The sequence below is a fragment of the Symphalangus syndactylus genome, chromosome 5 (assembly GCF_028878055.3).
Source record: "Symphalangus syndactylus isolate Jambi chromosome 5, NHGRI_mSymSyn1-v2.1_pri, whole genome shotgun sequence".
Lineage (NCBI taxonomy): Eukaryota > Metazoa > Chordata > Mammalia > Primates > Hylobatidae > Symphalangus > Symphalangus syndactylus.
In genome coordinates, this window is record NC_072427.2 from 153,288,868 (window position 1) to 153,315,163 (window position 26,296).

General features: G+C 48.9%; 1 protein-coding gene across 4 annotated transcripts in view; it reads right to left on the reverse strand.

Moving 5' to 3' along the window:
- The window catches only part of WNT5B (Wnt family member 5B), a 125,258-nt gene that overhangs the window by 4,306 nt on the left and 94,656 nt on the right, over positions 1-26,296 (reverse strand). For 2 of the 4 annotated variants that reach the window (XM_055281186.2, XM_055281185.2), the window contains exons 2-4: positions 11,442-11,578; positions 9,579-9,826; positions 2,537-2,829 (exon numbers count right to left, since the gene is read on the reverse strand). In XM_055281186.2, the coding sequence (XP_055137161.2) occupies positions 2,537-2,829; positions 9,579-9,826; positions 11,442-11,578 (678 nt within the window). Of the gene's footprint in view, positions 1-2,536; positions 2,830-9,578; positions 9,827-11,441; positions 11,579-12,069; positions 12,396-12,678; positions 12,909-26,296 lie in introns of those variants that run through there. The other 2 variants (XM_063639946.1, XM_055281187.2) reach the window with 2 other exon arrangements.

Here is a 26,296-nt window from a genome sequence, read left to right on the forward strand (position 1 = left end):
CATATCCATTTGCCCCACCCACATACAGCACACGGAGGGTTGAAGCAAAGGGGCAGAGAGGGCGATCCCTGCCCACAGGAACCTACCGCCAACCTACCAAGGCAAAGGTAGAGTAAGGAATACCTGAGAAGAGCAAGAACGCCCGACTGAAGATCAGGCAGGAGAAAAACTACTAACAATGGGAACTGGGGAGGGCAATGTTTCAACTAAGATCTCAAAAACTGGATCGACTTTGGGCATTCAGGAGATAAAGTGCGGATCTTAACCCCTTCACTGACATCTCTACTCCTCAGGCTCAGACACCCAAAGACGGGGGCAAATGGACTGGGAGACAGCCAGGACGCCTGACAGAGCAGGTGGCTCCACACACGCCCTGAGCAGAAGTCATCTGAGATGGCTCCAGTCTCTCTGCCCTGGGTTAGCCTATCATAATCACAGATGAGCGATTACCAGAACTCCTAACATCACCACAGACTGACACCACCTTACACACACCCTTTTCTGGGAAACAAAAGTAGCCTCTGGATAGGGAAGTGTAAGGAAGACCCTGGGCATATAACCCACTCTGGTCTCTACCTGATGTCCTATGGCTGATGATGCTATGCACACAGGTGCACCACATTCCATCTGGCCAATACTACAACATCTCCATTCAGACAAAAGACACTTCCTATTCCATTTCTTTGATATGTGCTCCAATATATGAGTTCACATTTTTTTTCTTTTCTTTTTTCTGAGACAGAGTCTCGCTCTATTGCCCAGGCTGGAGTGCAATGGCAGGATCTCGGCTCACTGCAACCTCCGGCTCAAGCAATTCTCCTGCCTCGGCCTCCCAAGTAGCTGGGATTACAAGCGTGTGCCACCATGTCTGGCTAACTTTTTGTATTTTTACTAGAGATGGGGTTTCACCATGTTGGCCAGCCTCGTCTTGAACTCCTGACCTCAGGTGATCCACCTGCCTCAGCCTCCCAAAGTGTTGGGATTACAGGCATGAGCCACCGTGCCCGGCCTCTCATGAGTTCACATTTTAAGATTTTGCTTTGTAAAGACATTTTGAGGCTTATATTCATATCCTGTTACTGAATCACCAGGGTGCCACCGTTAAACTTCTAAGAAATTGCCATTCTCATTTTTTTTTTTTTTTGAGATGGAGTCTTGCTCTGTTGCCCAGGCTAGAGTGCAATGGCGTGATCTAGGCTCACTGCAGCCTCCGCCTCCCAGGTTCAAGCAATTCTCCTGCCTCAGCCTCCCAAGTAGCTGGGATTACAGGTGCCCGCCACCAAGCCCAGCAATTTTTTGTATTTTTAGTAGAGACAGGGTTTCACCATGTTGGTCAGCTGGTCTCAAGCTCCTGGCCTCAGGTGATCCACCTGCCTTGGCCTCCCAAAGTGCTGGGATTACAGGCGTGAGCCACTGCTCCCGGCCACCATTCTCATTTTTGAGTGAGTTCATCTTTGTTACAATACCGCGCCTGGGAGCCAGAGCCAGCTGGCTTGACATAGACCCGCGTGGGGACAACACTCCGAGAAAGAAGTCCGTGCTGTTTCCTGAGAGCCCTTTTACCAGGAGAAAGAGCCTCTCACCACCCAGTGCTCAGACCTCAGACCTTTCTCAGGGGAAACCCGGGTGGATACCCATGTTGCCCTCCGTCCCTGTCAACACTGGCTATGCAGAAGCAGCAAAAGGCAGAGCTTCCTGCGGGACAGGCCCTCCAGTCTCGTGTGGCAGAGGCAGCCATGATGGGGGACAGCAAAGAAAAGAGCAGACTGGATGTGTGCTCAGAGGAGGGGTTTTCAGGAACAAGGTGCAGGCAGAGAGGCTTCACGCTTTCCCGCACGTCACCTAGGGGCCCGGAAGCTGCTGCCCAGGTGTGCTCTGCACGTACAATGAACCCAGCTCCCCTCAAACCTGCATTGTTGTTTCTGCTGAAACTGAGACTTAAAAGGCAGTTACATCTTACATGAGACTGGAGAGGCTGTTTCCTTGAGCCTTAAACAGATGGCTTCCACTTATGTCTAAAAACTCCTAGCACAGAAGTGTGTTTGTCCATTAGTACTTGAATGTGTTTTTTGACGGGGTTTCTGGATACGTGTGATAGCAGTTCTTGAAGGTCGACTCTGGTTTTACCAGAGCCTTTAACAGAGCATAAACCCTAGATGAGGTCCAATGGCCTGAACATCCAATCACATTATCTATTCAAGTCGCAAAGGAGGGGTGGCCAAGACAAGAGCTCTGCTGTAATCCTTATGTCTGGAATTCTGATCCAAACATTGCACCTAAGTCCTCTAGGAACTGTGAAATAATAAAGTAAGTAAAAAAAAAAAAAGAAAGAAAAAGCATATATGTCCATTGGGAAGTGGGGCATTTTGAAAAGGATTTGTTCAATAATGTGGACATCTAAATTTGCAACTGTAGGTAAGAATCCTCACGGTCAGACTAACCCGTTTCCTTGATGGCCAGGCCCCAGCTGGTGGCACAGCCCGGGAACAGCCCCGTAGGTCTGCAGTGCTGGGGAGGCCGGGGAGGCCCAGCTTACCCTGCGACCGGCCTCGTTGTTTTGCAGGTTCATGAGCACCCGGCCCTGCTCCTCCGACCCTCTGGCAAAGTTCTTCTCTCGCTCCCGGGCATCCACAAACTCCTTGGCGAAGCGGTAGCCGTACTCCACATTGTCCCCACAGCCACCCCACAGCCAGTCCCGGGGTAGGTGCTTGGGCCGCGCTGTCCGGCTGCAGCCGCAGGTGGAGAGCTCGCCCTCGCGGCAGGCCCGGCTGATGGCGTTCACCACGCCTGCGGCGCTCACCGCGTAGGTGAAGGCGGTCTCTCGGCTACCTGCAAAATGAGGCAGGGGCAGTAAGGGGGTGCACTGTCCTCTCCCGGAGACCTGGCCTTCTCCCCATCTCCCCCGACTGACGTTCACACCACAGCCTCCGCTGACACTCCTGGGGCAGAGGGCTCAGGCGGAGCGCTTTTCGCTTCCCGTAGCTCTAATGCTTCCCGTAGCTCTAATGCTTCCCGTAGCTCTAATGGGCTGAAATCTGCTCAGTTTTACTTCCGCCTCTTGGCCCTAGCTTAGCCCTATGAAACCATCCAGAATAAAACAAGTCCCTGGCCGGGCGCGGTGGCTCCCGCCTGTAATCCCAGCCCTCTGGGAGGCCGAGGCGGGTGGATCACGAGGTCAGCAGTTCAAGACCAGCCTGGCCAAGATGGTGAAACCCCGTCTCGACTAAAAATACAAAAAATTAGCCGGGCGTGGTGGCGGGTGCCTGTAATCCCAGCTACTTGGGAGGCTGAGGCAGGAGAATTGCTTGAACCCAGGAGGCGGAGGTTGCAGTGAGCCGAGATCATGCCATTGCACTCCAGCCTGGGCGACAGAGTGAGACCCTGTCTCAAAAAAAAAAGCTGGGTGCGGTGGCTCACACCTGTAATCCCAGCACTTTGGGAGGCCGAGGCGGGCAGATCACGAGGTCAGGAGATCGAGATCATCCTGGCTAACACTGTGAAACCCCGTCTCTATTAAAAATACAAAAAAATTAGCCGGGCGTGGTGGCGGGCGCCTGTAGTCCCAGCTACTCGGAGAGGCTGAGGCAGGAGAATGGCGTGAACCCTGGAGGCGGAGCTTGCAGTGAGCCAAGATCACGCCACTGCACTCCAGCCTGGGCGACAGAGCGAGAGTCCGTCTCAAAAAACAAACAAACAAAAAAAAAAACAAGTCCCTCCGGCCCTGGCCTGCACTAATATCCACTGTGGAAGAGCCTGTGTGACCTGCAGATTCCTAGGAGGGAGACCTCAGCGGAGGGAAGAATAGGCATTCAGAAACACACAGAACATGGGAGTCGAACAGAATGAGGCTAAGGAAGAAATCATGGGATCAAGAGTAGGACGTTGTATCCTAGCAGAAATGTCTCCCTCACAGATGCCATTTCTCACGCTCCATAAGCTGCACATCTGCACATCTGTCTGTCTGTACTGCTGCCATTATCTAGCTAGACAGTGGCAGAGGCCAGGAGTCAAAAATGAACTAGAATTACAATGTCTAGAAAAATCCAAGCTGTCTTCCTCTCTCTTCCACAGGATCCACACTGCCTCCTAACTCAGAAGAACTGGGAACCACATCTACAGCACCTACAACTCCAGACACTCATCACAGTCCCTCTAAACACCCAGATCATTTTCCAGTAAAAAATCCCAACTGTGTTTCCCTTTACTGCTGCGGTGAACCACCTAAACATACAATGTATGTTCTATTTCAGTAAAATGTCTGTTTCAGAATGCTCAGCTATCAGGGACACGCAAGCCCAAATCACATCCACTAGGATGGCTATCATCAAAAAGACAGCCAATAACAAGTTGGTGAGAATACGGAAAAACCAGAGGCCTCCCATACTGTGGGTGGGAATGGTAAGCGGTGCAGCTGCTTTGGAAAACAGTCTGGGAGTCTAAGGCTAACAGTCACAAGGTTAAACGTAGAGTTCCCATATGACACAGCAATTCCACTCCTACGAACACAGGCAAAGCTCCTCGTTTTATTGTGCTCAGCTTTCTTGTGCTGTGCAGGTGCTGCATTTTTTGTTTTGTTTTTTGTTTTTTTGAGACGGAGTCTCGCTCAGTCGCCCAGGCTGGAGTGCAGTGGCGCGATCTCAGCTCACTGCAAGCTCCGCCTCCCGGGTTCACGCCATTCTCCTGCCTCAGCCTCCCGAGTATCTGGGACTACAAGTGCATGCTGCTGCGCCCGGCTAATTTTTTGTATTTTTAATAGAGACGGGGTTTCACCATGTTACCCAGGATGGTCTCGATCTCCTGACCTCGTGAGCCACCCGCCTGGGCCTCCCAAAGTACTGGGATTACAGGCATGAGCCACCGCGCCCGGCCAGTGTTGCGTTTTTTACAAATTGAAGGTTTGTGGCAATCCTGCTACTATCAGTGCTACTTTTCCAATAGCATGTACTTACTTTGTGTTTCTGTGTCAGCATTTTTTAGCAATAAAATATTTTTAATTAAGGGATGTACCTTTTTTTAAGATGTAATGTTATTACACACTTAAGACTATAGAATAGTGTAAGCATAACTTTTATATGCACTGGAAATCCAAAAAATTCATGCAATTCACTTTATTGCATATTCACTTTTTTGCAGTACGGTGGAACCAAATCTGCAAACCCGCAATATCTCGGAAGTATGCCTTTATACCCAAGAGAAATGAAAACGTCCACACAAAAACTGACGTAGGAATGCTTCTTGCAGCATTATTCATAACAGGCAAAAAACGGAAACAACCAAACTATCCATCAGTGGGAAAATGGGTAATCAAAATGTGGTATTATCCATGCAATGGAATATTATTCAGCCATAAAAAGTGCCCGGGCGTGGTGACTCACACCTGCAATCCCAGCAATTTGGGAGGCCGAGACAGGAGGATCACTTGAAGCCAGTAGTTTCAGAACAGCTTGGCAACATAGCAATACCCCATCTCTACAAAAACATTAAAAAAGAAAAAATTAAGCTGGCTGTGGTGGCTCATGCCTGTAATCCCAGCACTTTGGAAGGCCAAGGAGCATGGATCACCTGAGGTCAAGAGTTCGAGACCAGCCTGGCCAACATGGTGAAACCCTGTCTCTACTAAAAATACAAAAACTAGCCAGGCAGGCACCTGTAATCCCAGCTACTCGGGAGGCTGAGACAGAAGAATCATTTGACCCCAGGAGGCAGAGGTTGCAGTGAGCCGAGATCACACCATTGCACTCCAGCCTGGGCAACAAGAGTAAAACTCCATCTCAAAAAAAAAAAAAAAAAAAAAAAATAGCTGGGCATGGTAGCATGTGCCTGTGGTCCCAGCTACACAGGAGGCTGAGGTGGAAGAATTGCTTAAGCCCAGGAGTTGGAGGCTGCAATGAGCTATGATTACACCACTGCACTCCAGCCTGGGCAACAGAGTGAGACCCTGTCTCAAAAAAAAAAAAAAAAAAAAAAAATATATATATATATATATATATATAGACTGCAACACAGACGAACTTTTATATATATATATATATATATATAGACTGCAACACAGACGAACTTTTAAATCATTGTGCTAAGTAAAAGGAGCCAATCACCAAAGGCCATGTATTATATAATTCCATTTATAAGAAATGCCCAGGATAGGCAAATCCATGGAGACAGAAAGAATAGGTTGCCTAGGGTTGGGGGCTGGGGTATGGAGTGACAGTTAACGGGCATGCAGTTTCTCTATGGAGTGGTGAAAATGTTATGGAATTAGATAGTGGTGATGGTTGCACAACCTTGTGAATATGCTAAAAGCCACTGAATTGTACACTTTAAAATGGTGAATTTCATGGTATGTGAGTTATATATCTCAATAAAGTTGTTATAAGAAATAACAAATGATACTTATAGAGACTTAGATATGGAGAGAAGGGAGTGATTCTTAGCAGGAAACAGATTCAATCCTGATCTCAGAGATTAAACCAGGCAGAATCCCAGAGTCTTGTCTTGGAAGGTAGAAAGGGAAGCAGTCTGAAGTCTGAAATCAATCGATAGGTCTAGAGAAATCTCCCCCTTGGCCCTACTTCTTGATTATCTATCTGGGCATGACACAGTGGAGTTTACAAACAGACCATGCTGAGTGAGTCCATTTTGCTCTATTAACTACTGGCTGCCTTCTGGTCAGTTGTGAAATAGGAACAGCCCAAGAAAAACCGAAATGATGGCAGGAAGTTACACTCATGATTCGGCCAATAGGACCTGGTCTACGGGGCTCAGAATGTGACAAGGAGCACTGGGGATGGTAAGACGGCCAAAGAGCCTCTCAAGGAGGAGGGTCTGGGCCCCACTTTGAGGAATGCATCTCCTTAAAATGCAGCCTCAACCACCTGACATGGCATCCTGGAACGGAGGGAGCCTCCCAGGCTTCAGCCCCGAGCTATCCTCCATATCCACCCGAAGCTTTCCCTCTACAGAGTTCCCCAGACAAGTGGGCTGGGTTTTCAAGGCAATCCATTCCATCTTTTTAAAATGACTCTAATCACCAGAATGCTCTTTCTTGTATTAAGCTGAAATATGCCTCCTTATGATTCCTGCCTGCTGCACTTGCACTGTGCCCTAATCCCTTTCCCATTTGACAGCTCTTCAGTGTTTGAAAACAACTATTAAGCCTTTTACGTTTTCACTTTTCCAAGCTACATATGTCTGATTTATTTCTATCATTCTTTAGCAAACATACTTTTCAGAGTTCAATCAGCCCTCTCAGAATTGCCTTCTAAGATCATGTGCCTGCAGCTGAACTAACACACCAGACATTCTGTGCTCTGACAGTTCTAACCTATCATGACTGTTTGGGATCCTGACTTGTCCTCCGGTGCGCTGTCTGCCTCTTTCAGTCAGGTCTTCATCAGAAAATGAGAGTGGGCAGCTCTGCCTTCAGGGGGCAGCCTCTGGGCCCTTGGGTAAGCCTACTAAGTGCCATCTACTGTTGCTACCTTCAGCAAGAAAGAGATAATTCAGGGCTTCAGAATGGATATGCAATGTGGGGGTTTCTCTATATATGCAACAGTTCAGAGTTGAATCTCTAACCATCTCAAGAATAAACAGCTAAAAAAAAAAAGCAGCCATGGAGCTACTAAAGGGACATGCGTCTTTTCCCTACAGGAGACAGCAGAGCAATTTCATGTCCTGTCTGTTCCATAGCAGCCCAAGGTGCCTCCAGCCTCCCTAGGCAGAAGCTGGGCAACGGGCCGAGGCTCCTCCAAGCTGCTCTGCTGCCCTCTGGTGACCAACTTTTGCAGCGGCTTCAAAGGAGAAAGGAAGCCTTAGTCATTCTCAAGACAGGGAGAGGCAGGACTCACCAGGGGCTACTCTGGGCTCAGGGGGGAGGAAGGGAGGACAGCCTCCTAGGTAGCATAAGCCTTCAGTGATGCTATAAAAAGGGAGGGGGAAAATTAGGCAAACAGAAGGGTTCCATTTTGTAACAGAACAGGGCACAGAGAGATGGGCTCTCTTCGACAGGGTTTGCTTTCGCTAGGTACCTATTGCACATCTGAACCCAGCGGAGTGTCTTTTCCTGCCAACCCCTTTCTTTCCTAAAGTATAGCCTCATTTTGGGGCCTTTATGCAAATGAAATACACATGAAAAGGATCTAGCCAGCATCAGGCCTGCATTAGGCCCCCAGTAAACATAAACTCCACTGAAGAGATGAGAGGAGACTCTGCACCTGGACCGTCCTAGTTTCCTTGCCCAAAACACAGGGCAGGGAGTGCTGCCAAGATTTTCGCCAGAAAGAAGAGACAAATGCCAGGTGGGTTTGAGAAGAATCAATAAACTGTGAGTAAATCCCACTAACCCCCCAAGTCCACTCTTTTGGGAAAGCCGCCCCAGGAACACTAGGACCTTCCTTTTATGCACCCTGAGTTGATACTGAAGGAAGCAAGAGAGCAGCAAGTTTCAATGTGTACTTTTCCCATCTTTAATTCCCTCTCTCTCTTTAAAAAAAATTTTTTTATAGAGACAGAGGTCTCACTATGTTGCCCAGGCTGGTCTTGAACTCCTGGCCTCAAGGAATCCTCCTGCCTCAGCCTCCCAAGGTGCTGGGATTACAGGCGTGAGCTACTGCGTTGGGCCTTACTTCTCAATATTGGGACAGAGAGGGTAGGGAAGGAGGTCTGGAATAACTGGGAGGGGGAAGGAGCCTTCCAAGTATCCTCCCTAAGAGAGGAGCACGAAGACTCCCCTCCCAGGCTGAAATCCCTCTCTGGGGAAACTCCAGCCTCAGGTAACCTATTGAAGGGAGGTGTTCTGGGAGAATGTCAGGCAGAAGGAACACAGCATTCTAACACTTCCCTTTTATGGCCCTGGGGATAAGACCCAGTAGAATAGGGCCGGATTTCTCAATTTCTTGCCAGAGACGGGAGGATTGCATTTCAAAAGGACCTAAAACAATTAGACCTCCGATCACACCTCCATCTAAGCAATAGGGTGGCCCAAGAATCCTTGGCCAGCAGTGGGAGAGGGGAAGGGACAGGAATCCAGAAGACTTGGCCCTCTCCCTCTCATCTTTTCTGGCCCCTTCCCCCACGTTCACACATCCCTTTCAAATGAAAAAGCTGGGACTGGATGGGGTTGGGTTAGTGACAGCTATCACCACTTTGGCCGACATTTCTATCTCTCTTTCAAAGGTTCAAGTGGAAGAGGCAAAAATCCAACAGACATTCAGGGCTGCAATTTCTAGTTCTCCACCCAAGGCTCTTTTCTGCACTGAGACACAAAGGCAGTGGCGCTGGGCGGCTCTCCTAATCCACTCTAGGTCAACTCAGATGTTCTGCCCCCTCTCAGTGAGTCCCAAGCAGCCTGCCCCAAGTGAGGCTGGAAGGCAGAGGGCTAGAGGAACATCAAGCGTGTGGTTTCTGCAGCCTCCTAGACCTGCTTCCTCGTGTGCCTCTCTCGGTGCACACTGCTGCCAAGCCTAGAGAGCCCAATTAGGCTGCATTTGGGTTCTCCCTGTGCCAGTCCTGAGAGAGCTTAATTGCTCCCAAACAAGATGAAGGCATTTCCTCAGCGGAGTCCTCTTGTAATGGCCTCTTACCTATCTGCATGACTCTCCCAAAGACAGACGCGTTGTCCACGGTGCTGCAGTTCCACCGCCGCTGCCGGAACTGGTGCTGGCATTCCTTGATGCCAGTCTTGGCTCCCTCCCCTATGTAGGCCATGTGCTCCTGGTACAATTGGCACAGCTTCCTCTGGCCAGGGGAGAGCCCGGGAAGCTGACTGCACACGGGCTGGGCACCGATGATAAACATCTCGGGTCTCTGCACCGGGTTCAAAGCTAATGACCTATGACAGCAATCCAGAAAGGGGAAAAAAAGGTCCAGGAGTGAGCATACACCTTTGTGCAGCATTAAGTCATTCATTCGGCGCATTTATTGAATGCTTCCCTGTGTACAAGGCCCTGGAAAGAAAAATTAGTAAATCAGAGTGCTGGCCTTCAAAGGACAAACTGAAGGAATCTGAGGCACAAACACAAAGGACATGGCAGATGCCAAATGTCCCAGATTGAGCTTCTGGATCTGCTGTGATCAGATAGGAAAATAGCTCTTATGGCTGAAGCGAAGCCTTTATAAGGAAATGGCCAGAATGTGAACTGGGATCGCTTCTTGGCCTTTTGGCTAAGATCAAGTGCAGAATGTGAACTGGATCTTAAGAAGTGGCGGGTGGGGGAGGTCAGGCAGGTAAGAAGACAAAGGGTAGGGAGCAGCTCTTCATTTTAAGTAGAGGGCAAACAGAGCCAAACCTCAATGGGAGAGCACAGGCTTCATTCAATGAGTAGGAGTGACTAGTTCAGTGCAGCCCAAGTACATGATAAGCCATGGAAAGCAATCAATTCCTTTGTGTGGTACTCCCCTTGTGCCTTTAAAATCCAATCACTTGGCCGGGCACGGTGGCTCAGGCCTGTAATCCCAGCACTTTGGGAGGCCGAGGCGGGCAGATCACCAGGTCAGGAGATAGAGACCATCCTGGCTAACACGGTGAAACCCCGTCTCTACTAAAAGCACGAAAAATTAGTGGGGCGTGGCGGCGGGTGCCTGTAGTCCCGGCTACTTGGGAGGCTGGGGCAGGAGAATGGCGTTAACCCGGGAGGCGGAGCTTGCAGTGAGCTGAGATCGCACCACTGCACTCCAGCCTGGGCGACAGAGCGAGACTCCGTCTCAAAAAAAAAAAAAAAAAAAAAATCCAAAAAAAAAAAAAAAAAAAAAAAAAATCCAATCACTTTACATACACCACGATCTAGTCTACGTGTTTTCACTGGCATGTCTCACTTTGAGCTTCCCCTCATCCACTCTCCACCAGTTCAGAGGCTCTCCCTGTTGCTCATCATCTACCAGCCATATAGAGTGTTAGATGAGAAGGCTGCAGATTTGCCATCTGAGTAAAAATGCTAGTGGCAGAGACCATGCAAAATAGGTGGTGATCGCCTGCCATTTCCATGTCAACTTGGCAATGACAATAGCCTTTAAAACACAAGAAGAAAGCCAGCCACCCACGGTGCTGTGAACCCCTCATCTGGCCTTCAGACTTATAAAAGAGGAATTCTATCTCCTACCAGCAAAACACACAAAACAAAGGAACAAAAAACTACCAAGTATTGATATTCTTGTTGACTCAACAGCAATTTCTAACAATTCATGGGCATGAAGGGAAGGTCCAAGGAAAAGGCATGTGGACAGGATTCGAGAAAAAAATCAAATGAACGGATCCTTTATCCTCAGGGAACCCTTACAAAGATAAGGGTTGAGACACAGAGCGTTCTTAGTTTTCCTGGCATAAAAGAGGCCCTTAGTACTCCTAGGAATCAAGGTACCATCGTGACACACGGTGCCCTTCCTCCTCATCTCAGTCGCTGAAGGAGGCCTCCGGCTGTGCAGGCAGGACCTCAGCCCCTCTCACTCACCACCAGGAGTTGGCGTCTGTCAGAAGCTGAGCCCAGCTGGACAGCAGAGCAGCCGTGAACAGCAGCAGCAGGCTGGGCATGGTCGGCCTCAGCCCTCCCCAGTGCCCTGGGACTGACAGCTTCCAGAGTAGGGCTCCCTGGAGAAAACAGAGATGGAGAGTCAGTGTGGAAACTCAGCGGATAAGGGCAGACCAGGAGCCGGGGTGAGGTGGAGAAAATTGCACCGATGCTTACATGCTGCGTGCTCCCCACAAAGAAGCTCGGCCTCTTTCCAGCCTTCACCTCCCCCGGCTTATCTTCCCACCCTAGGACTACTGTCTCTTACCCCAAACTGTGGGAACCCCTGGCAGGACCTAATTTCCAAAGAAATAATGAGCTGAGAAACCAGAAACAGAAATGAAAACAAGTAATTTCAAGAGCGGAGCTTGCTGCGTTCCTCCGTTCCGCATCCGAGAGGCCACTTAGGCTGTTGCAGCACACCTGTGCTTGCTGGAGAACATCCAAAGAAATGAGGACCATCCTATCCACTCCCCCATGTCCCCACCTCTCATTCCAGCCCAGAGACTGATTTCTCTGACCCTCAGGCTCTCCTTTGTGGGATTAAAACATTTTGGTGAATTGGATTTACCTGCACCCAAGGAGGAGTTTCCCCTCTCCATCTGTGCCCTTCTCACCCTCAGCAGGTTTTCTGAGTCCCAACCCTTGTGTACAGATCAAGGACTTTTCACTTTCTCAAGGCACGTTCTCTGAGAAATGTAAAAGCCACACCGCGAACCGCCCGCCCAGAAAGCTTTGGTGGCTGAGGTGGTGGCTCCCTAGGCGGCCCTGCCCCTCCTGGCACCGTGGTCCTCCGAGGGTGGCACTGAGCACCTTGCCCAGCAGCTGCACCGGGGACACCGCCAACGCCAGGCGGCAGCTCTGGCATCAAATGCCTGAGCTGAGGACGCATCTTCCAGATGCCACACCGAGCCTCCCACCTCTTGGCCTCCTGTCTGCTGTAACTCACGCCTGTTCCTCCATCCATCCCCGAGAACCCCTGTCCCCAGACCCTCAGACACACAGTAGATCCGTGCTGCTGGACCCTAGAGCGAGCCTACGCCTAGAGACACACGCCCCCTGCGGCTCTCCTGCGGTCCTCTGGGGCCTCCGTCTGGGAGTGGCCCGCGCCTCCAGCGGCCTCCCCGGGGCCCCAGAGGCCCCGGACCCGACGCGCGCAGCCCCGCGCGCCCCGGCTCACTGCGCCACTCTCGCGCGTCGACGTCCCCAGACTCTCCAGGAGCGGGCGGCAGGTGCTTCGGGTCATCAGCCCAGGAAGTATTTTTGTCCTGGGGCCACCAGGAGAGGAAGGTGGCCCGAGCAGGATCCAGGAGAGCTGGGACACAGCCTTTCCCCAACCCCCTTTTGATTTTCCTTCTGGAAGTCTCAGCTGGGGCGGGCGCACCAACAGGCAGGTGTGTGGGGCCGGCAGGGGGCAGATCAAAGAAGAAACTTGCTCCTTCCCTTTTGTCATGCAGAGCCAGCTCGGAAATGAGCCGGCCTCCAGCCCGGGACTAACAGCTTCCACACCCGACTCTCCTCAGACCTCCCCTCCTCTGAAGGATGCCCCTCCCCCTCTCCTCTCCCCCCCATAAATCCTCCTCGTCCCCCAGGGCAGGAGGTCTGTGAATGCACCGACTGGAACCACGAGAGATGGAGCAGAGATAGGGCTGGCACCAGGAGCTAATGGTTTTATGGAGGGGAGGGGACCAGGTCCCAAGTAGGGAGGACGAGAGAAAAGCTTCAAAGCGTTTCCTTGTCCAAATATCCTTAACTCCACCTACCAGTCCTTCCCGGGATTGCAGAGCTAGGGCTGCTCAGGCCCTCCTGCTTCTCCAGCCTCCTCCCCGCGGCCCCGAAGCCTTCTGCCCAGCCCATGCCCAGCCCACCACCCTGCCGCCTGCAACACCTACTCTCCCTGGGGACTTTGATCCTCACACATTTCGACCACCAGATAGCGGAGTTCTTCCTCCCCTCCTGTGACACTTGTCCCTCACACCAGTGCCTCTCACCTCTGTCACCCTTCCATCAGGCTCCAGTGAAATCTCTCTGGTCCTGCAGTTCCTAGGGTCAAACTAGGCTACATTGGGGGCCACCGTCTCTGAGCCAAAGACAGGCCTGGGTGCCTGCTAATGGTCACTGTGGCTTTGACTGCCCCCAGGACAGGCTGACACGGTAACTAGGGCCAGACTTCCCAGGAGCTGCTAATCCCGCCCTCAGTGCCTTATAAACATATATGGAGACAAGAATCACTCCCGCAGCTGTTTCTACTCCATCCCCCGCCCCGGGCTTTCCACCAGGCTCTCAGCCCATTAAAAACGTTTTTTAAAAAATTGCCCCCCAAAATGGCTCTAACATGTGCAGTGGCTTCTTTCTCTGACTTCCAGATGTGTGGTACCTGAAACTGAACTCCCCCATACACACATGTGCACGCGCGCGCACGCACACACACACACACACACACCAACCCCTCAGGATGCTCTCTGTCTTGGCAGACAGATGCGAGCCACAGTGAGGCCAGGCAGCTGTTGGCCCTCTCTTACATTCTTGTGCTGGGGTGGGCTGGGGTGGAAGGAGAAAGGACCCCTTAGAAAGGTAAATGCTGGCGACCAGTTTCATCAGCATGGGCAGAATGGAAACTTCTTGCCTCAACCCGACTGGGGAGGCAGGAAGCTGTATGGGGACTGATGGTTTTGTGTTAATGAGCAGGTCACATTGGGACCGCTGTTTGTGGGTCACTAGTGAGATTTATAGCAGGATTCAACCAGGGGAGGCTCTCCTTGTGTAGGAAGAATGTGGTAAATGCCCAACAGGCAGGGAAAGGCCTTTGCAATAACTACAGATTTCCCCAGGGTCTAAAAAGATTCCCCTTCCTAAGAGGCAAGTGTCAATTCAAACACACCAAACACAGTAGTTAAAAATGTGGGGCTCTTCGGGAGGCTGAGGCGGGCAGATCACCTGAGGTCAGGAGTTCGAGACCAGCCCGGCCAACATGGTGAAAGCTCATCTGTAATAAAAAAGTATAAAAATTAGCTGGGCGTGGTGGCTGCACACCTGCAGTCCCAGCTACTTGGGAGGGTGAGGTAGCAGAATCGCTTGAACCTGGGAGGTGGAGGTTGCAGTGAGCCAAGATTGCACTACTGCACTCCAGCCTGGGTGACAGAACAAGACTCCATCTCAAAAAAAAAAAAAAAAAAAAAATGGGAATCAGGGTCTCTATTCTTTAGTAGTAGTGACTAGGAGGCTGTGGGGAGGGAAAGATGCAAAATTCCCTATCAGGTTCCTTCCAGAAGCCAGAATGAGCTGGTCAGACATCTGCTCTGTTCCTCCTCTTCATTCATCCATTCAGCCATTCAATACATTCATTAATCAAATGAATTACACACTGGGTGCCTAATATGTGCCAGTTACTGCTCTAAGTGCCAGAGACATGGCAGTGAACAAATACATAATATGTTAGGTCCAGTGAATATTATGAGGAAAATAAAGAGGGGACCAGAATCAAGAATGGGAAGGGGTGGTAGTATGCTTGATGTAGGGTTCTTGGGAAGACTACCCTGAAATATCTGTGCCCCCAAAACCACTGTGTAGGCAGGATGGTGGGAGGGGATGTAACGCTGCTACACCTCCAAGACCCCCTCTAGGGCACATCCAAGGTCCCTGCTGAGATGGCACTGTCCCACTTCACCATCACAACCAAAGAGGTGCGTGTTGGAAGACAGGAACTCCAAGATCTCCTCCTTTTTCTGCTAGGACTCAGTCACTCACTTTCATTCCCTTAAGGGGCCACATCCATCCAGCCTGGAGTTAAGAGACCAAAAAGAGAGACTGGGACACGTAAAGCTGAGACCCCAAGCAAATCTGTGCTTTCCACCATACTTCAGAGCAGTGCCTGAAACAAAATCTCTGCCCCACAGGGCGAGGGGTTGATTTCAGGTCATCAGCCGTTCACACAAACCCACTGACGTCTAGAACTGACTCCCCAGCACCCAGGGACTCAAGCACCTCAGGACTCCTGCAGGAAATGGAGCCACCTCCCACATCCGCCCTTCTCCTCAGACAGGCACCCTCACACCCAGAAACCTATCCAGAAATAGCCACGAGCCTAGGTGGGGGCCCCTTCAAGGGTGCTGAGCAGGCTCCTTTGTCACTGAGGTCACACCTTCCAAGACGCCTTCCCTGACCATCCCTCCCAGAGAAGGCCCCCACCGCCATTATTCTACTTCTAGCTTCTTGCATGTTTTAGCCACAGCATTTAATGTGACATGGAATAGTGTGGCATGCTCATCTGTTGTGGTTTTGTTTCTTTCCCTCATATGCTCTGGAAACTGTCTTATTTACCATTTTTCTCCCCAGTGGATAGGATAGTACACAAGGGTATGTGGGAGGTGCTAGAAAAATATTTGTTGACTGAAAGGAAAGAAAAGCACTCTTACTTGGTCACCCAGTGGGGAGCTATAGAATGTGTAATTTAAAAATACACTTGGTGGCCAGGCACGGTGGCTCACGTCTGCAATCCCTGCACTTTGGGAGGCCGAGGAGGGCTGACCACGAGGTCAGGAGATCGAGACCATCCTCGCTAACACGGTGAAACCCCGTCTCTATTGAAAATACAAAAATATTAGCCCAATGTGGTGGTGGGCGCCTGTAGTCCCAGCTACTCGGAGGCTGAGGCAGGAGAATGGCGTGAACCTGGGAGGCGGAGCTTGCAGTGAGCCAAGATCATGCCACTGCACTCCAGCCTGGGCGACAGAGCGAGACTCCATCTGAAAAAAAAAAAAAATACACTTGGCCTGGACTAGTGGCTCACGCCTGTAATCCCAGCACTTTGGGAGGCCACGGCAGGCAGATCACCTGAGGTCAAGAGGTAGAGACCAGCCTGATCAACATGGAGAAACCCTGTCTCTACTAAAAATACAAAATTAGCCAGGCATGTTGGCACATACCTGTAATCTCAGCTACTCGGGAGGCTGAGGCAAGAGGATTGCTTGAACTCGGGAGGCAGAGGTTGCAGTGAGCCGAGACTGCGCCATTGCACTCCAGCCTGGGCAACAAGAGCAAAACTCTGTCTCGAAATAAATAAATAAATAAAAATACACTTGCGGCCAGGTGCAGTAGCTCACACCTGTAATCCCAGCACTTTGAGAGGCTGAGATGGGAGGCTTGCTTGAGCCTGGGAGTTCAAGACCAGCTTAGGCAACACAGTGAGACCCTGTCTCTACAAAAAATTTAAAGTTAGCTGAGCGTGGTGGTGCCTGGGAGGCTGAGGCCAGAGGATCGCTTGAGCCCAGGAGTTCAAGGCTGCAGTGAGTTGTGATTGTGCTATTGCACTTCAGCGTGGGTGACAGATTGAGACCCTGTCTCAAAAAAAAAAAAAAAAAAAAAGAAAAGAAAAAACAACAGGCCGGGTGTGGTGGCTCACACCTGTAATCCTAGCACTTTGGGAGGCCGAGGCAGGTGGATCACTTGAGGTCAGGAGTTTGAGACCAGCCTGGCCAACATGGCAACACCCGTCTCTACTAAAAATACAAAAATTAGCTGGGTGTGGTGATGCGTGCCTGTAATCCCAGCTACTCGGGAGGCTGAGGCAGCAGAATCTCTTGAACCTGGAAAGTAGAGCTTGCAGTCAGCAGAGATCACACCGCTGCACTCCAGCCTGTGTGACAAAGTGAGACTCCGTCTCAAAAAAAAAGAGAAAAAACAAAAGAATAAAAGTACATTTGCAATTTTGTTAACATTCCTGGCATAACAGGGTAAACCATCTTAGCAGTTTTTGGAAAGGAAATGCTTCCATTTGTGAACTCCTGGCTGCATTGCTGTTGAAGGGGGGGCCTCAGACTGAATGATTTCCATGGGACAGGCGAGGGGCAGGTGGAGGAGGAGCAGGCGTTGCGAGCTGGGGTCCTGTGGCTTCTCTCCCTTTGGCCATTCATTTCTCTTACTGTAGAGAAAGACTGTTTATGGACCTCAGAACAATAGACAAATACCTCCTAAAATGTACATCAGATTCACTCATTTCCTTCCCAATTTCCAGGTGAGTACTCACCCTTCTGGCATCTGAACACCAGAGTAGTTCTTCGTGGTCTCACTCACAAGTGCACATAGATACAATACCAGTTTTCCCTAAAATACTAATTTTATATCATAATATTCCCCTATTTAAAAACGTATAGTGGTTCCCAGTTCTTTATTTCCAATTTGGCCTCATCTTACGTCTCATTGTTTTCCTGAATTTCCCAACATGAGGTCTCCTTTCCAATCTCCTTCTAATCCTAGAACAAACCCCACTTTTCCCCCGAGACCTCATTCTGATCCTCTTCCCAAGGAAGCATTCTCCTCTGCTCTGCAGCAATCCAGATCTTAAACTACTTTCACGTCCATGCTCAAGATTCACTCCCTCCATAAAACTGTGCTTAATTAACCTCACCCCATGAGAATCTCATTCCCTGAGACCTCTTCGGCCTTTATGAATCCATGTATCTGGTCTGCACCTCCCTACCCCACTTATGCAGCCTTGGGCTGTTTTTCAGGTGAAGTATATACTTCTTACTTCTCTAGTAGATCAAATTGCTTCCTAAAGGTTCAAACTTACCTTGTCTACTTTCTCTGTGAGCCCCTTTGTGCCCAGTATGGTTTTACTCAGCAGTAACGAATGTCTTTTGATTGATAACCAGTGACAATAGCTAGTATTAATCACCGTTTATTGAGCACCTCCTAGTGCACTGCATTAGGTGTTTCACATCTATTTTTCTCATTTAATCTTTACCAAAATTTGTGGCACATGCCATTATTATTCTCACTTTGAAAATAGGGAAACTAAAATTAAGTAATTGTTCATACAGCAATGGAATGGTTGGCCCTGGCTTGGAATCCAGATCTTTCTCCTCTTCCCCAAATAGAGGTCCTCCCTGTCACTAGAGCATAACACCTTCTCTCCTTTCTCTTTTTTTTTTTTTTTTTTTTTGAGACAGAGTCTCACTCTGTTGCCCAGGCAAGTGGCATGATCTCAGCTCACTGCAACCTCTGCCTCCCGGGTTCCAGTGATTCTTGTGCCTCAGCCTCCCTAGTAGCTGGGATTACAGGCACCTGCCACCACGACCGGCTAATTTTTGCATTTTTAGTAGAGACGGGTTTCACCATGTTGGCCAGGCTGGTCTTGAACTCCTGACCTCAGGTGATCCACCTGCCTCGGCCTCCCAAAGTGCTGGGATTACAGGCATGAGCCACCACACCCGGCCTGCTTTCTTTTCTTCATTGCACCATTGCCCTGTTACTAAGGCTGCGAATAGTGTGAAAGTCAGAAAACGACATTCTGATATAGAGGAGATAACACAAAAAGCAAAGTTTACAAAACATGCAAAGTTACTAGTATTAATACACACACTTAGATACACACACAGCCTTGTGGGCAGAAAGAGCTAGACTTCTCCCCTAGCCAAAATGATATGTGGGTTGAGAACAGGCCAGGCTGCTTAATGCTGGAGGAATTAAAATATAATCGTTTTCAAGAGTTGGTACTTAGTTTTACTTTCGGATGGAAAAGACAAACCAGGTCAAGAGCTAAGGGTCTGGAAGGGTGGATCCTAGTTTGGTGTGAAGGGCTCATGGGAGACACTGGCAGAGGTGAGGTACAGAGTGAATGTGAAGAAACAAGATTTGGAGAGAACGTGGAAGGACATTTTAGATTAGCCTTAACAGTGAAACTCACCAAGAAACTGTGTCCTCAGCAAGAGAAGACTCTTACTTCGACAGCACAAAATTGTCTTGCCTTTCAGTAGATACAGCCATCAAGGAGCTCTGTTCAAAGCTTAGATTTATACGGGGCTGGGCGCAGTGGCTCACACCTGTAATGCCAGCACTTTGGGAGGCAGAGGCGGGTGGATCACAAGGTCAGGAGATCGAGACCACCTTGGCAAACACCGTGAAACTCTGTCTCTACTAAAAATACAAAAAATTAGCCAGGTGTGGTGGTGGGCGCCTGTAGTCCCAGCTACTCGGGAAGCTGAGGCAGGAGAATGGTGTGAACCCGGAAGGTGGAGCTTGCAGTGAGCCGAGATTGCGCCACTGCAGTCCGGCCTGGGCTAAAGAGCGAGACTCCGTCTCAAAACAAAACAAAACAAAACAAAGCAAAACAAAACAAAACCCTTCAAAGGTATCCTATCTCCTAAAGGATGAGTCATAACTCCTCACCCCATTACACGACGCCTTCCAGAATCTGGCCTCACCAACCTTTCCATCCTCTTTAGGATTTCATGTTGTGCTTTAGAACCCCAAACTCCTTATACCTCCTTACCCAAACCCATCCTGTTTCTCCCCGCTGTGCCTTGCTGACTTCTGGGAATGGTTTCTCCTCTCTCTGTGCAGAGCAGGCTCCTTTGTCATTAAGGCCACACCTTCCAAGAGGCCTTCTCTGACCATCCCCCCCAAAGAAGGCCCCCAGCAGCATCATCCTATTTCTAGCTTCTCACATGTTTTAGCCGCAGCATTTAAAGTGACATGGAAGAGTGTGGCATGCTCATCTGTTGTGCTTTTGTTTCTGTCCCTCATATGCTCTGGAAACGGTCTTATTTACCATTTTCTCCCCAGTGGATAGGATAATACACAAGAGTAGGTGGGAGGTGCTAGAAAAATATTTGTTGACTGAAAGAAAAGAAGAACCCTCCTCCGGCTCTCAGGGAAAGAGGAAGCAGGCCACGAAGGCCAGCCTCTCATGAAGACAAGGAGAGGCCCTTCGGCTTCCATACAACTTTGTCCATTCACTGTGAGCAAGCTGCTTGACTGTGCCTCCCCTTATCTGAGAATCCACTGCTAATTGAGATTTTGGAGATTCCTGGTCCCAGACATAACTCTCTGTCTTTTCCTCAAAGACATGAGTAACATTCAGCTTCTAAGAGTAAAGTCCGGCACTGCTTAATAAGATAATGTAAAAATGTGTAAGACCTTGGGGAGTGCCCCAAGGTGCATTAGTTTAGCTGGGGAAAACAGAATATCTGCCCAGAAAAGCATACTATAAGAAGTGTCATCTACTAAAAATACAAAAAATTAGCCGGGCGTGGTGGCGGGCGTCTGTAGTCCCAGCTACTCGGGAGGCTGAGGCAGGAGAATGGCGTGGACCCGCGAGGCGGAGCTTGCAGTGAGCCGAGATCGCGCCACTGCACTCCAGCCTGGGTGACAGAGCAAGACTCCATCTCAAAAAAAAAAGAAGTGTCAGAAAAGCCTAAGGGAGCAGCTGTAGTCAGGATGTGGGATTTGAGTAGGGCCTTGAAGAAGGTGAGGGCTTTTAACAGGAGGAAAAGAGCAGAAAGGATTTCACATGAAGATGCGGTTTGGTCAAAGAGAAAATTTCAAGGTGCTGTTGGAAGAAGAGGAGAGATAGTGCAATGAAAGAGGACTTCAACAATTTCCAATGTTTTCAGAATTGCTTGTTTGTGAAATTTATGTAGTCCCTCCAAAATCTAATATGGGGCCAGGCATGGTGGCTCACACCTGTAATCCCAGCACTTTGGGAGGCCGGGGTGGGGGGATCACTTGAGGCCAGGAGTTTGAGACCAGCCTGGCCAACATAGTGAGGCCTCGTCTCTACCAAAACAAAAAACAAAAAACAAAAAACAAAAAAACAAAAAACGAAAGCTGGACACGGTGGCACATGTCTGCAATCCTAGCTACTCAGGAGGCTGAAGCGGGAGGATCACAGGAGGTCAAGGCTGCAGTGAGCTATGATTGTACCACTGCACTCCAGCCTGGATGACAGAGGTCTCTAAAAATAATAAAAGTTAAATTAGGCCGGGTGCGGTGGCTCACGCTTGTAATCCCAGCACTTTGGGAGGCTGAGGCAGGCGGATCACGAGGTCAGGAGATTGAGACCACAGTGAAACCCCGTCTCTATTAAAAATACAAAAAAATTAGCCGGGCGTGGTGGCGGGCGCCTGTAGTCCCAGCTACTCGGAGAGGCTGAGGCAGGAGAATGGCGTGAACCCGGGAGGCGGAGCTTGCAGTGAGCCGAGATTGCGCCACTGCACTCCAGCCTGGGCGACAGAGCGAGACTCCGTCTCAAAAAAAAAAAAGTTAAATTAACATTAAAAAAAAATCTGATTTGGTATTCTCACTGATAATTCAGTATCAATTACCCAGGAAAACTCCCATCATGACGTGCTTCCAGTTTCTGGGGGCAACACTGCAGGAATGGGGTCAAAAACATAGGGGACCAGTCACCCTGGATACTGTCCTTTTGATCATAAAATGTGGATTGAGTGAATCTTCCTAGAGAGCCAAATATAGAAGTTAAAATGCTGATCGATTACACACCTTCATTTCAATCATGCATGTTCTCTGTCTTCCAGTTCTCTTCCTGGATCCAGGCCTGAAATCTTGGTATCCTTTGTGACTCCTCCCTCTCCTTTGCCTTCCACGTCAAATCAATTGCCAAGGTCTCGTGATTGTATCTCTATAGTGTTTTTTGAATATATTCCCTACGCAACATTCCTACTGTCGTACTATGAGCTACTACAAGAGCCTGCTAATTGACCTCTTTTTCTCTAACAAATCGCAAGTATCTTATGTCCCATTCTTATCTCTTGAAAGAATAAATGAATTTCCCCACGACAGTTCTCTAACTTTCAAAGTAACAGGGCCTGGCCTGGTGGCTCACACCTGTAATCCCAGCACTTTGGGAGGCCGAGACGGGTGGATCATCTGAGGTCGGGAGTTCGAGACCAGCCTGACCAACATGGAGAAACCTCGTCTCCACTAAAAATACAAAATTATCCGGGCGTGGTGGCACATGCCTGTAATCCCAGCTACTCAGGAAGGCTGAGGCAGGAGAATCACTTGAACCCAGGAGGCAGAGGTTGCAGTGAGTCGAGATAGCGCCATTGCACTCTAGCCTGGGCAACAAGAGCAAAACTCAATCTCAAAAAAAAAAAAAGTAACAGCCGGTAACCAGTTTTCTCAAAGTGTGGTCCGCTGTACCTGCATCGTTTGGAAACTTGTTAGAAATACAAAATCTTTTTTTTTTTTTTTTTTTTTTAGACGGAATCTTGCTCTGTCGTCCAGGCTGGAGTGCAATGGCGTGATCTCGGCTCACTGCAACCTCCGCCTCCCAGGTTCAAGCGATTCTCCCGCCTCAGCCTCCCAAGTAGCTGGGACTACAGGTGCAGGCTGCCACACCCAGCTAATTTTTTGTATTTTTAGTAGAGACGGGGTTTCACCGTGTTGCCCAGGCTGGTCTCAAACTCCTGAGCTCAAACAATCCGCCTGCTTCGGCCTCCCGAAGTGCTAGGATTACAGGCGTGAGCCACCACGCTCGGCAGAAATACAAATTCTTAAGCCCCAGCAAGACCTACTAAATCTGCAGCTCTGTGGGTGGGGCCTAGCAATCCGTCTTAACAAGCCCTGCAAGTGATTCCGATGCCCATGAAAATTTGAGAACCACTGTAATTTAAGCCATCCATAGAAATAAGTAATGAATTAATACACTAAGGCCTTCAAGTAACACATATGTATTTTATCTTATTATTTATGTATTTGTATATATATATATATATATATATATTTTTTTTTTTTTTTTTTTTTGAGACGGAGTCTTGCTCTGTCACCCAGGCTGGAGTGCAGTGGCACAATCTCGGCTCACTGCAAGCTCCGCCTCCCGGGTTCACGCCATTCTCCTGCCTCAGCCTCCGGAGTAGCTAGGACTACAGGCGCCCACCACCGCGCCCAGCTAACTTTTTGTATTTTTAGTAGAGACGGGATTTCACTGTGGTCTCGATCTCCTGACCTCGTGATCCACCTGCCTCGGCCTCCCAAAGTGCTGGGATTACAGGTGTGAGCCACCGTGCCCAGCCCCGTATATATTTTTGAGAAAGAGTCTCACTCTTGTCACCCAGGCTGGAGTACAGTGGTGTGATCTTGGCTCACTGAAACCTCTGCCTCCTGGGTTCAAGTGGTTCTCCTGCCTCAGCCTCCCAAATAGCTGGGATTACAGGCACCCACCACCACACCCGGCTAATTTTGTATTTTTAGTAGAGACAGGGTTTCACCATGTTGGCCAGGCTGGTCTCAAACTCCTGACCTCATGTGATCCGCCCACCTCAGACTCCTAAAGTGCTGGGATTACATGTGTGAGCACCACCACGCCTGGCCTGAACTGTATACTTTAAATGGGTGAACTGTATGGTATGTAAATTATATCTCAGGAAAGCTGTTACATTTTTAAAAAGTGTTTCTGATGATGCAGTTAATTCCACCCCACTAGAGATGTCTGTACATCAGGAAATTTGTCAAGAATAGGAACACTCTTGACCGGCCAGGTGTGGTGGCTCACGCTTGTAATCCCAGCACTTTGGGAGGCTGAGGCGGGCAGATCACGAGGTCAAGAGATCAAGACTATCCTGGCCAACATGGTGAAACCCGTCTCTACTAACAATGGAAAAATTAGCCAGGCGTGGTGGCACATGCCTGTAGTCCCAGCTACTCGGGAGGCTGAGGCAGGAGAATCGCTTGAACCCGGGAGGTGGAGGTTGCAGTGAGCCAAGGTTGTGCCACTGCACTCCAGCCTGGCCACAGAGCGAGACTCCATCTAAAAAAAAAAAAAATTAGCTGGTGTGGTGGCGGGCGCCTGTAGTCCCAGCTACTTGGGAGCCTGAGGCAGGAGAACCACTTGAACCCAGGAGGCAGAGGTTGCAGTAAGCCGAGATCGCGCCACTGCACTCCAGCCTGTGTGACAAACTGAGACTCCATGTCAAAACAAAGACAACAATAAAAGAATAGCAGCACTCTTAATAGCCTCAAACCAGAAGCAACAATATCCATCAACAATGGAATGGATAAAACAATTAACTGTGATATACTACAACAAAGAATTATTATGCAGGAAGGAAAACAAACTACAGTTACATGCAACCACATGCATGGACCCTCTGAACATAACATTGAGAAGAAGCAAGTCACAAGAAAGTATATGAACTATGGTTCCATTCACAGCAAAACTATCTTGTCTGGGGACCCACACATTGGTGGTTAAGCCGCAAAGAAAAGCAAGCAAGGAAATGGTGACATCAGGGAGTGGTTTCCAAGGGAGGGGGCCGTGATGAAGAAGGGGCTCGAGGAAGTTCCTGGGATACCAGCAGTGTTCTATTTTCCAACCTGGTGATGGATATGTGGCAGTTCACACTACAGCAGTTTATTAAGTTGTGCATATATTATGCTGTATGCAATTTTCTGCATTATATTATACAACAAAAATATTTAAAAATAAAAAAGTCTTATTAATACCTAATGGCTTGAAGGTCTTTATATATTATATTTTCTTGGCGGAAAGTACAATTATGGTCTCATGGGGCATGTGACCTTTTTTATTTTTATTTTTTGACTTAAAAAAGAAGATTCTCATACTCAAAAGGAAACATATGTTGGGAAATTTAGGTACAGAGACAACCACGTGGGATCACTATTTGAGGGCAGGTGGGGCTGGTGGGAGGGAGTTCTGTGCAAACCACATGGGTATTGCACACGCAGTGCCAGGCCTGGATCAACTGCACATGAATGGCAGCCACTACGCCAGGAGCCGACTCAGCATTTCGCTTCCTCTCTTGCTCAGTCCAGGAAATGAGGATATGGCAAAATCACCCTCTGTCTCACTTTTTTTTTTTTGGTCAGTTATTACTATTTAGTTCTGTAGCTATCTGTTTCTCTTGCATGAATTTTTTTCTGGATACCATTCTTCCCCAAAAAACATTTTTAAAAAGTGGTAACCAAAGATGAATCCAATAATGTACCAATGACTTTATCTGCAAATTCCACCACCTCTTACAAGAATTCCCGGATGCTCCTCTTTCTTCTCAGCTCAATCAACACAGCCTTTCCCTGCCAGCCTTAATTATTTCTCCTGAGGGTCTCTGTCTCTAGGTCTCTGTCTCGTTCCTCCTTCCAAGCTTTGCTCAATGAATCCTTCTAGCCCTGAGGCACAGTATTCCTTTGTGTGATCTGCTTGTGTGTGTGCATAATCTACAGTTGGTAGAAATGAAAATAAAAAATTGGGCGGGGAGAGGGTTGTACCAGCTCCACCATGATTGCAGTAGTCCTTTGGGAAGCCTCATCTCCCAAATATTCTGTGTCTTTTCTCATTATTTCTCTGGCTTGCAGGAGAAGAAATGTCTTGGGGTGGGGACGGGCTGGGGACTTCGTAGGAGTGATGAGATTTAAATTCTGGCCCTTAAGAAAAATGGTAAACTACCTTTTCCCAGAAATGTGTGTGCCATTCCCAGTGATAATGTACACCATTTGGGAAGTATATAGCAAAACAGACCCAATCACAGTGCAGGGTGGCAGGGGCGCAGAAACAAATCCTGAGGCCTTCACACTAAAATCTAGTGCTTGATGTTCCAGAGAATAGAGCTTCCCAGCTTCCAGCTCCTGGTGCCTGGAGCAGAGTGAAAGTCACCAACTCATGCTCTGTGAGAATAAATTCCACAAAGTAGGCAGAGCAGATCCCCAAGACTCTGGAACCCTGTACAATTCCCAGAAATGGCAGATCCCGGATGACTCATCTTATTTGGAAAAGCACAATTTTCTCCCCAGGTATCAAGCAAAAGTCCACTGGAAGTCTTATTCTGTGCAGATGATAAGAAAGAGGAAGTTCCCTTCTCCTGAATACTAATAAAATAGTTTTAAAATATGCTCTAGAAAAGAAGGTAGAAGTGTATGGGTCACAGGTCAGTGTGGTTTAGGAACTGTTTCAAGAGAACAAGGCTGTGGACTTTTTTACAAGGGCTGGAGGACTGAGGGGTGTTTAGATGCTCTTGTCTTGCAAGTAATCTATTTTC